General features: G+C 40.8%; 1 protein-coding gene across 2 annotated transcripts in view; it reads left to right on the top strand.

Moving 5' to 3' along the window:
* plekhh2 (pleckstrin homology domain containing, family H (with MyTH4 domain) member 2) overlaps window positions 1-12,609 on the top strand; it is a 160,512-nt gene that overhangs the window by 122,712 nt on the left and 25,191 nt on the right. For both annotated transcript variants that reach the window (XM_041182916.1, XM_041182917.1), the window contains 4 exons: window positions 1,552-1,731; window positions 3,329-3,426; window positions 5,263-5,440; window positions 6,083-6,238. In XM_041182916.1, coding sequence (XP_041038850.1) covers window positions 1,552-1,731; window positions 3,329-3,426; window positions 5,263-5,440; window positions 6,083-6,238 — 612 coding nt within the window. The remainder of the gene's footprint in view (window positions 1-1,551; window positions 1,732-3,328; window positions 3,427-5,262; window positions 5,441-6,082; window positions 6,239-12,609) is intronic.

The raw sequence follows: 12,609 nt of genomic DNA on the forward strand, positions 1-12,609 counted from the left end.
TACCAGTCAACCCCTCTGGCACTGAAAATTAACAATTACAAGTGTGGAATCTCATCACATTTAAATTGTTGGTGGTTTGAAAAATTATTTCTTTTAAGTTACCTTTCCTTTCTGTTTCTTTTTACCCTCTCTATTAATCCAGTCGTTTTTCCCCTTTCATTATTTCTCTTTCTGTACCTAATTTAATAAAGAATAACCCACTCTAATTTACATTTCCTTCTCAGTCCTCCTGCTGCTAGATTCACTTCACTCCAAGTGGTAAGAAAATGCACAGTTACTTTCCCTATTCACTCAGGTCTCAGGCACCTTGTTTCCCTCATTGTGATGTTATCAGCCCATAATTTCAGGAACTTGCCACACAAAAAATTTTAAAACTGCAAGTTGCAAGATCTAATGACACCATTAGATTCGCTCCTGGAGCAAATTATGGACCAATATATTTTACTACTGTCAGGGAGGATATTATATCTTAAAGTTTTTAAGTTGATTGAGTTGCATGGCTTTTGGAACATCTACCGGACTAATATATTCACGACCACTAGTTGTAATATAATAAGCAACATTAGTATTGCTATGTGCATTAGTACTAATAGAAAAACTGGTGCTAAAAATGGACTTTGTTTAGTTATGTGCCACTGAATAAATATTAATGCTTTCACCCTATTGTTGTAAGTAAATTTTCTGATGCAGCACTAGAGAAATGCAGATGAAGTAGTAAACAGATACTCAGCACCTCTCTTGAATGCAAAAAATATAAAATATTGTACAGGACACTATTTGTTGGATATAGAAGGTATTTGGCCTAGAAAATCCATAAAATAGCAATCCCACCATAACTCCTTGGATTACACTTAATCCAGGGCCAGGGCCACTGACCCTGCTAAAATTTGGAGATTAAAAATGTTTAACATTTAAATTAAGTTAGACTTTCGGAGAGAGAGAGAGGAATCCCATTATTGCTACCCTTTTTATGAAAAAGCATTTTCTGGTGTCTTCTTAATAGCCCTGTACCACTCATCAGCTTTCTCGGTCATTCATTGGGCAGTTCTATCAACTTTGTGGCTCCAAGGTTATCAAAGTATAAGTTGTTTCTCAGGGGTTGACAGTCTTGTATTTGGAATTTCTTGCATGACCTGGCTAGAATTCCAATACTAATCCTTCATGTTTCCTCGGAATTCAATAATGTGGTTCAGTGGTCCTTATGCTACAAAATATGAGAAGCATATTCCCACTGCCTCGGATCTTATGGTTTATGATTCAATTTAATGCCAATTTGTGGGCAGTTTTGTGCTGTTGACCTGCATCGAAAAAGAAGTTGATTTGAGACTGACCAGAGATACAGTCTGCAGAAAGCAGAGGGGCAGAATTTTATGGCCCCGTTGCGGCTGGGCACAAAATGCACCGAGCCTTTCATCGGAAAATCCCCCCAACAAGAGGGGTTGTAAAATTCTGCCTGAGATTCCTACTTTCTATATCTAAAAGAATCAACATCCAAAAGATAAACTGCCATTTGTATCAGTTATAAAATTAAATATTTGTTTTATTCTCCAGACTTCTCAGTTATTCATCAATGTTGCTATTGATGCTCCTGCCATTGATTATCATGTATCATTGGCCCAGAGTGTTTTACAAGTATGTCTCACACATAAAGAGCTACAAAATGAGATCTACTGTCAATTAATCAAGCAAACAAGAAAGCGACAAACCCAGAACCAGTGTGCACCCTTACAGGTATAGTGTGTGTGAACAATGTTCAGAAAATCTGTGGATAGTTTGTTAGAAATTAAACAGAATTGCTGCTTTAATGAGAATTCTGAGTCTCTCATGATTGCCTGTCAGTTAAGACTCAGTTCTACAGTCAGAGCTTAGTTTCTCATTATGTCTGTGTGGTAGACCTCCACTACAGTGCTCTTCTTGTGAACTAATTGCATAATGGGCTAGAGGGGCCAAGTGGCCTACTTCTCCTATTTTGTATGTTCACATGTAGCGCAAGATGGCCTTTTGAATGAGAGCTATAGAATTAAGAGAGTTGTTATAGCAAACATCAGAACATTGTATTCCTGCCATTCTTGTCCTTGGCTGTTACCTTACCTTGTATCTTAGTTTGAATACTATTTTTGTTAAATGGAAGGATTATGAGCTTCAGATCTTTGCTACCTATGAGATTTATGAGATTTCTGAGATAGCCTGAAATAAGATCTACCAAGAAACTGAGGTGACAAGTTAGAAGTATAGCCCAATGTTTTTAATCATAAGAATTTCCATAATATATATTTAATTTTTTAAAAGGCCAGTGTGTTGTTTTTATTGAATTCCTAATAATTTCATACATGAAGCTATTTCTGTATAGCTTCATTTGCAATCTTTAGGTTTGGTATTGAAGTGCAAGTGCATGAGAAAATACACAGCTCTTGGTAGTAAAAATGTCATTTCAAAGCAAATTGTCTGATCTGTGCACAAAAATAGTTTAGCAAATGTTGAAGATCTGTAGTAGCCATTCCATCAGTGAAATACTCTCGCCTAGAGTCACGGTGTCATTGTATTAAAATATACGTACAGTCAACAAATCTATTAGGCAACCATTCTACGTCTGAGTAGTAATTTGACAGTTTTGACAAATATTGAGGGATTTTTTTTTAATCTTTCATTTGTCACAGCTTGGAATTCAGGTGGGAGAGAAATAGATAACAGGCCAGTAGTATAGTTTCTTCAGTGTTTTCCTATTTTGTTCTGCTACTGTACATGTTAGGAGTTGATAGAGTGATCAGAGGAGTTCTGTCTTAAATAAAGTTATTCCTCACTGATTCCTTCCATTTTATCAGAATTTGGGACTTTGATCCTTTGGAAATAGATACTTAATGTTAAACATTAAGTGAAATATTGCAATTAAGCTGCAATCTTTTGGCTTTGCTTCAGTTTAATTTTTCATGCTAATAACTTGGATACAACGTTTTCATTAAGCAGAAACCCTCTTGAAACCTAATTCACTGCAGATAACATTATGAAGAGACATTAGACACATTAACCTGGTTGGATTTGAAATCAAATTATAGACACAAAATAACAAGATGATAATCCAATGCACCACCCAATCCTTGTGCTTTTAAGTAAATTAATTTCATTTTCATCAGTCTTTTATATACAATGAATCAGTGTACAAAAACTTTAAGAATATACTACTATTTCATTGCTCCACAAATTATCCACATCATTAATTGTATATTTCTAGAATATGATGTGGAAATCATCAAGTAATAATGTGTGCCTAATCAGAGAAATGGTTTTGATATCACATATATGCGTTAAAATGGACCATTATATCTTTTAGGGGTGGCAGTTGTTGGCCCTGTGTGTTGGCCTTTTCCTTCCTCAGCATCCTTTCCTCTGGTTGCTCAAACATCACCTGCAGCAAAATGCAGATCCTAGGTACGTAGGGAACTACAAAATAATAATGGACTATAATTTTCTGTTTAAATAAAGGAGGTAAACAGCGCTTACCATTATTTATGCTCAAAGGCTATAGTAACTTCAAGCAAGAACAGATGCAAGCTTAATTGTGGAAATCCAAATGTTGCTGTGGGTCTGAGCTGTGCTGCTCCATTGATAGCTTTTGTGAAAATGCATCTCTGCTGTTGGCCTCACCTTTGAAATGCATTGACTGGTGAGGTTCAGTTACGTTAGTAGATACTAACTCAACTTTCTACAAGAAGTTGAGTCTTATCCATTTCAGTTTAAGTACCCTGTGAACAATGTAACAAGTGTTAATTATGCCAATCAACCTTGCACTGAAAATGAACTATTATAAGTATGGGATCCCATTCTTTCAGGTTTAATTGTTGTTGGAGGTTTTAATAGTGCAAAATTTTCAATTTAAAGAATATTTTTACTTTTCCTTTTTGTTACATTTTTTCTCTCCTAATCTAATCTTTCTTTCTCTCTATCTATTTCTTTATTTCTTCTATTTGGCGTTGAATTCACCCACTCTAATAGTCAGTTGTTTTTAAGTCTTTGCGCTGTTACTTCCACAATTAAGGAAATTGTTTATGAAGATACACTGTTGCTTACCCTGTTCACTCAAGTTCCAGATACCTTGAGTTGGATTTTGCATTGAGAATAACAGTGTGGCTAACAGCACTCACTGTTATTATGAGTGAATTGAACAGCAACTTCTGCAGTCCACAATATGCAGTTAAATGCAAAAATCCATAGATTACTGTCCGAGTTACCCTGCTCTTCCGCTAGCTGCACTATAAGCATATCTCATCAATGAGCATGCCTGGAAATATATGTAAAGGTATGAAGTTGTGGTGCTTACATACTAATTACTCATTGAATTGGTCAGAAAAAGTTAGGGTTCATGCATTTAGATGTAAGTCAATTTCTAAAAGTTTAAAAGTCATAATTACTGCCAAATAACATCCCCAGCACTGAAAATTTAATTTTTACAAATCTGGTTGCTCATTCCTTCAGAATTTAATTAGTGCTGGAGTTTAAAACTTTTCTTTTTATTTTTTCTTTCTGTCTCATTTATCTTTCACTCTCTTGATCCCATCTTTCTTTCACTCCCATTATCTCATTTTCTGTACATGATTTAAATCTACTTTATATTTACTGGTGCATACTTACTGGTTTAGACTAAGGATTCCTCAGTGAGGATTCTTAAATATGATTGCTTGAAGAGCCATCTGTTGATTGCTCTGCTCAGACATGCCACGGATCTCCTGTATGCCATGCTGCATCAGATATCTAATGACAGTAAATTGCTGCTCAAAAGTCTCCAAAAAGTCTGTGGGCAACTGTCAGCACAGTGAAAAGCAAGCGCATTGCTTTGCTGTTGACTACAAAATCCAAGCATGACTTTCCCTCACTGCCACTTTCAACCTACACTTTCAGCAACTTGCTGCGCAAAAAAATAGAACATTATTGGGCATGTCTAACTAACAACAGATGCCATTAAATGCACTCCAAATTATGGCTGAATTACTTTGTCATGAGATGACATAATGGAAATAATGGCAATGGGATATTCTTGACTGTGACAGATTCTTGGACCAGGATAGTCCTGTCCTATATATTCTTTATTTAGATGTGTGTGACTGCTACAAACTGATCTGAACAGACACAAAACACGATGATAATGGTAACTGATTTTATCTAATAATTTGATCAAAATTTGATTATTGTTAGTGAAATGTATAGTTTCACATTGTAACTTAAAAGAGGAAAAAAAAGACTTTATTGTTTTCCATTAACAAATTCCAGGACTGAAGTAGGAAAGTATGCCATATATTGTCAACGGTCACTGGAGAGAACTCAGAAAAATGGTGATCGTGAATCAAAGCCTTCCAGAATGGAAATCTTATCAATTCTCTTGAGAAATCCATATCACCATTCCTTACCTTTCAGCATTCCTGTACATTTCGTGAATGGCACATACCAGGTGGGCATCTTACTTACCTATATAAAAACAATTAACAACAATGACTAGTAATTTATTAGATGTGAATTACTCTGATGCGTCCTGAGGATGTGATAAGGGAATGCAATAAAAATGCAATGTCGCTCTTTATTACTAAACAACCAGTAGTAAAAGTTATGGGTCCTGAATGTTTTATTGTAATTCAATAAAAAATAATTGTTGATATTTGGAACTGTATTTTTATGCATGGCGAAACTTAAGAAACCTCAATCAAAGCTGATGATTACAAATGTTTGGAAATCAGCAAGCTCTTACCAAAATTCACCTTGTTGCTCCAATGGAGTTCCAGTCAAACGCAGGGCAAAGGATTGGATAATTATAATAAAAAGAACTATAACAATGGAACTTCACTTTGCACAAAAAGAGCTACTTAATGGTTTAGGAAAACTTGAAAAATATGATCTATGTTTAAAACATTGATCGTAATAAGTTTTTATTTTATAGATTTTTTAAAAAACGCAGTATGTTCATTTTCTTTTCAATGATACGTGTTTCCTCCCCAAAAAAAGCTCTGGTTTAGCAAACTATTAAAATGAATTTAAATAATATAAAGCTGAGCCATTTTGAAACTACATTTACTGTAACACTACTTCTTCTGAATAGGTCGTTGGATTTGATGCATCCACCACAGTGGAAGAATTTCTGCACACTCTGAATCAAGATACTGGCATGAGAAAACCAGTGCAGTCTGGATTCTCTCTTTTCACAGATGATCCCTCAGGAAATGATCAAGAGCACTGTCCTCAAGGAAACATAAAGGTAAACGTGTGGCACTATTAAATAATGCTCATAACGTTAATAAATGCAGTCCTTCAACTAATGATGAAGTCACGACCCCATGCACACTAAATATGTACACTCAGGAACTGGAATTGTATAGCAAATTGACCAGGGTCTGAAAAATAAATCTTTAAGTATGACCCTTCAACATAACTGGCATGGTCAATCTGGAGAAGACCCTTTTTATAGGGCTGAAAGGAAAAATCAGCACAAAGTAAAAAAGGGTAGTAGAGAAAACTGTAAAAGTAATGTATTAAAATCTACTAACTACTTTTCAGAAAGAGGCAGCTGATGCGTGTTGTAAATTATTAGGAACAAAAGGAAGTCATTGACAAAAAAAAAAGCTATTTGACCTATCAAGCTCACAGTCACTCAGTCAAAAGTCTTGAACTCTCCTAACATCTTTGATTCCATTGCTTAACTGGTAACTTATTCAAACATTAACATTATACTACGCTTTGGGATTCTTGTTGCATGCTGCAGAGTGCATAACTTTGATGTGTAAAGAGGCAGCATCATTTACACCTTTTTTAACTTGCAAATATAGTCACTGTGGTAACAGTCCTGTCTTCATGTTCACATGCCTTCCAAAAATGTGCTTTTACCTAAAGTGCCTAAAAAAACTCTCTGCACAAGACTTTCGTGCAACCAGAATTTTAATGTCAAATCATACTGTTTGGTGAGTGCTGAGTGTTTAATTCTGAACTACTTCCCCTTATTAACAATGTATGAGGCATTCATTGTTAACCCCAGCTTTATGCTTCCTCTAGGTGCTATCTGAAGTACATGACTATGCATGTACATGTCTATACATAAGAGCCTCTGAGTGTTAAACTGGCTCAGTTTTCTTGGTATGTGAATCCTGAAATGGATCGATTATTAACTTCACATTTCTGCAGTTACATGAGCAGCCTAGCCCTGTGTGTTTTCCATCATATGCACGAAGATACAGGGTGCTAACTTCGAGAATCTGGATGAATTTCATCCTGAGAGGCAGCACTTTCAGTTGTGCCTGTTCCAGCCATGTTTCTGCTGCTAAGCCCTACCTCATTATAGCCATTATTGGCAGAAAAGCACTCCCAGTGACACCAATGAGGTCAGCGAATAAACCCTGACTCGTGGTTCTCTTTGATTCCCAAACCTGTCAGAGCTAGAAAGGATAATCCATTCCAATCTGGATTACCAGGCTCCTATGCCCGCAGTCTGAATATCCATGAAGGAAACACAAACAGCCATTAAGACCTCTGGTTTAGGAGTGGGAGGGGCTTACTACAGCTATACAATGATGTATCACACAAGACGCTCACATATGGCTAGTGGACTCCTCCATCTGAGTTGTGACCTGCAACAAACTGCTTGGCACAGTCTGATTGTACAAGCATGTTCAGAAATCATTATTCTTTTAAAAGTAGATTTTGAAGTTCAGATTCCCAGGTTCATTTGCTATTATTTGTGAAATATAGGTGCAAATCTTCTAGTCTCTGAATCGTCGGAGAGCAGATGCACGTCAGGACCCTGCAAAAGTCCTGACATGTGGACATACGTGGGAATTACAAGGGAAGTTTAAACTTCCGATGAGCCAACTCGCTGCTGTCCAGGACTCTCCATGAAAATCTCCCACCTTGAGTTTAGCGCAGAGATTTGGGTTAGATACACAAAATTTACCTGTGTACTTACCCAGGAAGTGTTTGACAGTTTAAAACCTGATCTAACAACTGGGCACAACCAATCCCTGGACCATCTGACCAACTATCCCCCCAACTACCCCCTGGCCTGATACAACTACCCCACAACCACCCAATTACCTCCCAACCTGGCCTGACTACCGCCCAACCAGCTGACTACCCCTCTGGCCCGACCACCAACCCAACCTGACTATCCCTCGACTTCCTGACTACCCCTTCAACCCACCTCGACTACCACACTGACCCGAATACCCCTTCACCCACATACCCATTCATCCACCTCATCCACTTACCCATTCATCCACTCCCCCATCAACTCATCCATTCACTCATTCATTGAAAGGCTGGACCTTTAAAACTCACCAGAACATGGCAGCTAGTAACATAAAAAATGGGGAATGTCCTCTCCCTCCCCCGACTTTATTCCACTCGCTGGACTTAGATGGGAGACACTGCACTGCCCCTTTCTCTGAGAGCTGGGATCAGAAGATTCTGGAAGAAACAGGCACTTGTGTCAGATCGGTAAAATCTTCATGGACAGCAACAATGCACACACTTGATGCTAACCGGAAGATCTAGGCCGTAGACTAAGTGATGATGTCTCCCTTGAACAACTGACATGAATGGATCCATTTAGGTCTGGCTATGCATCCTTTAGTACATGTAGAAAAAGACAAAACACAAAGATGAGCTTTGAAGTAGCCTTCAACTTGTGCTTTCAGATATAACTGCAACAGGATAAAGGGTTCAGGATGTGAATTAAAGAATAGAATGAGAAAGATAAACACAATGGCCTGGATTTTTCCTATGGTGGGCAGGCTGGGCAGGAAAGCCGATCGCCGCCCGTGATCAGCTGAGCGCCGCCATTTTACATGGGCGGGCCAATTAAGGCCTGCCCAGCTTAACGTGTGGCCGAGAGCACTCAGTGCTACCTGTGCGGGGGGAGAAATATCGAGATGAAATCAGGATGCATGCCCGATGTCATCGCGCATCATTTTACACGTCAGCGTGTCAGGCCCTCCCCCGCACGCCCACCGGAAGATTCAGCCCCATGAACGTTATCATCAACCCTCAATTGATAACTGTCTTTCTGCTTCCTTCTCCAGCGCGTTTTGGGTTTTTACACTAGATTGTTTCCTTAGTTTCAGCATGACTGGTGACTTTTGTCTCCTGCACCGCTAGAAGGCAATATTTTAAGTGAGTGTAGCATGAACAGAGGATGAATAGAGAACTCACTGTATTCTCATTTATTAACATCCGCTCTCAGCTTCAGTTGGTTGAATAATACACTCTCTATCAACTGTGGTTTGGACCAATGTTCCCTCTAATTTCTGTTTGTTGTGCATGACCGGTTTGTTGCACTGTGGTCTCTTTAAGATTGTCATGCATATACTTATTTTTAAAGGGAATGTCGCTTGCGTGCAGCCTGTTTGTTCCCTGATCAAAACATTCCTGATTGCTGCGCACTCACAAACCAATGCAGCACAGAGGGAACCAGTCGTGTTAAATCTGGAGCCCTTTAAAAATATCAAGCAGGCCCTGATTCTGGGATTCCCAACACCTTCCGGGCAGTCTGATTTTCAGGAGTGCCTTTAAAGAGATAAAAACAAAAAACTGCGGATGCTGGAAATCCAAAACAAAAACAAAATTACCTGGAAAAACTCAGCATGTCTGGCAGCATCGGCGGAGAAAAAAAGAGTTGACGTTACGAGTCCTCATGACCCTTCAACAGAACTGAGTGAATATTAGGAGAGGGGTGAAATATAAGCTGGTTTAAGGTGGAGGGGGTGGGGGGCTGGCAGTGGGGGGAGAGAAGTGGGGGCGGTGGTGGTGGTGTGGTTGTAGGGACAAGCAGGCAGTGATAGGTGCAGATAATCAAAAGATATCACAGACAAAGGAACAAAGAGGTGTTGAAGGTGGTGATATCTAAACAAATGTGCTAATTAAGAATGGATGGCAGGGCACTCAAGGTACAGCTCCAGTGGGGGTGGGGTGGAAAGACTAGCAGGGCATACAAGATTTAAAAATAATGGAAGTAGGTGGGAAAAGAAAAATCTATATAAATAATTGGGGAAAAAAAAGGAAGGGGGAAGAAACAGAAAGGGGGTGGGGATGGAGGAGGGAGGTCAAGATCTAAAGTTGTTGAATTCAATATTCAGTCTGAAAGGCTGTAAAGTGCCTAGTCGGAAGATGAGGTGCTGTTTCTCCAGTTTGTGTTGGACTTCACTGGAACAATGCAGCAAGCCAAGAACAAACATGTGGGCAAGAGAGCAGGGTGGAGTGTTAAAATGGCAAGCGACAGGGAGGTTTGGGTCTTTCTTGCGGACAGACCGCAGGTGTTCTGCAAAGCGGTCGCCCAGTTTAAGTTTGGTCTCTCCAAAGTAGAGGAGACCGCATTGGGAGCAACGAATGCAGTAGACTAAATTGGGGGAAATGCAAGTGAAATGCTGCTTCACTTGAAAGGAGTGTTTGGGCCCTTGGATGGTGAGGAGAGAGGAAGTGAAGGGGCAGGTGTTGCATCTTTTGCGTGGGCATGTGGAGGTGCCATAGGTAGGGGTTGAGGAGTAGGGGTGATGGAGTAGTGGACCAGGGTGTCACGGAGGGAACGATCCCTACGTTCCTTGCATTCCTGGTTCCAGTCCTACTCCGGCCCCCTCCCACAACTCTTTCTCCGGTACATCGATGATTACTTCGGTGCTGCTTCATGCTCTCATCGGGACTTGGGAAAATTTATTAATTTTGCTTCCAGTCTCCACCCCTCCATCATTTTCACATGGTCCATCTCTGACACTTCCCTTCCCTTCCTTGACCTCTCTGTCTCAACTTCTAGTGATAGACTGTCTACCAATATCCATTACAAGCCTACCGACTCCCACAGCTACCTCGACTACAGCTCCTCACACCCCGCTTCCTGTAAGGACTCCATCCCATTCTCTCAGTTCCTTCGCCTCTGTCGCATCTGTTCTAATGATGCTACCTTCAAAAACAGTTCCTCTGACATGTCCTCCTTCTTCCTTAACCAAGGTTTTCCACCCACGGTCATTGACAGGGCCCTCAACCGTGTCCGGCCCATCTCCCACGCATCTGCTCTCACGCCTTCTCCTCCCTCCCAGAAACATGATAGGGTCCCCTTTGTCCTCACTTATCACCCCACCAGCCTCCACATTCAAAGGATCATCCTCCGCCATTTCTGCCAATTCCAGCATGATGCCACCACCAAACACATCTTCCCTTCACCCCCTGCGGCGGCATTCCGTAGGGATCGTTCCCTCCGGGACACCCTGGTCCACTCCTCCATCACCCCCTACTCCTCAACCCCTACCTATGGCACCTCCCCATGCCCACGCAAAAAATGCAACACCTGCCCCTTCACTTCCTCTCTCCTCGCCGAGCAAGGGCCCAAACACTCCTTTCAAGTGAAGCAGCATTTCACTTGCATTTCCCCCAACTTAGTCTACTGCATTTGTTGCTCCCAATGCGGTCCCCTCTACATTGGAGAGACCAAACTTAAACTGGGCAACTGCTTTGCAGAACACCTGCGGTCTGTCCACCAGAAAGACCCAAACCTCCCTGTCGCTTGCCATTTTAACACTCCACCCTGCTCTCTTGCCCACATGTCTGTCCTTGGCTTGCTGCGTTGTTCCAGTGAAGCCCAACGCAAACTGGAGGAACAGCACTTCATCTTCAGATTAGGCACTTTACAGCCTTCCAGACTAAATATTGAATTCAACAACTTTAGATCTTGAACTCCCTCCTCCATCCCCACCCCCTTTCTGTTTCTTCCCCCTTCCTTTTGTTTTTTCCAATAATTTATATAGATTTTTCTTTTCCCACCTATTTCCATTATTTTTAAATCTTATATGCCAGGCTAGTCTTTCCACCCCACCCCCACTAGAGCTGTACCTTGAGTGCTCTGCCATCCATTCTTAATTAGCACATTCGTTTAGATGATAACACCACCTTCAACATCTCCTTGTTCCTTTGTCTGTGACATCTTTTGATTATCTGTTCCTATCACCACTTGCTTGTCCCTACAACCACATCAACACCGCCCCACTTCTCTCCTCCCCCCACCCACCACCACCACCAGCACCACCACCACCCACTTCCCCCCCAACCCACACACACACCTTAAACCAGCTTATATTTCACCCCTCTCCTCAAATTCACTCAGTTCTGTTGAAGGGTCATGAGGACTCGAAACGTCAACTCTTTTCTTCTCCGCCGATGCTGCCAGACCTGCTGGGTTTTTCCAGATAATTCTGTTTTTGTTGTGCCTTTAAAGAGTGCAGGTTGATTCTTGTCAAAAGCCCATAACCAGCATTCCCGACCATGCTGGCTCTGTTGCGGTGATGGGCATCTCCTACTCCTCCGTAGTTTTAATGAGCTGGTCTAGGTTTTTAAAGAGTCTTGGTTCACGGCTCCTCAGAGGAGTCATGAACCCTTGTCTCTATGAGGGGAATTTTTAAAAGGTAAGTTCAAAAGGTCCCTCTCATGCCCCCATATGCCAAGTTACATCCTCTCTTCCACCCCCATGGCCCCTCATGCCCGCTATGCCAAACTCCGCCCTTCCTGAAGCCCACTATGCCAAATTTTGGCACTTGCATGCCCATTGAACCATTGTATACTTTCTACAACCAATGAACCTAAGAGCATATAGTGAGA

This window comes from Carcharodon carcharias, chromosome 2 (assembly GCF_017639515.1).
Source record: "Carcharodon carcharias isolate sCarCar2 chromosome 2, sCarCar2.pri, whole genome shotgun sequence".
Classification (NCBI taxonomy): domain Eukaryota; kingdom Metazoa; phylum Chordata; class Chondrichthyes; order Lamniformes; family Lamnidae; genus Carcharodon; species Carcharodon carcharias.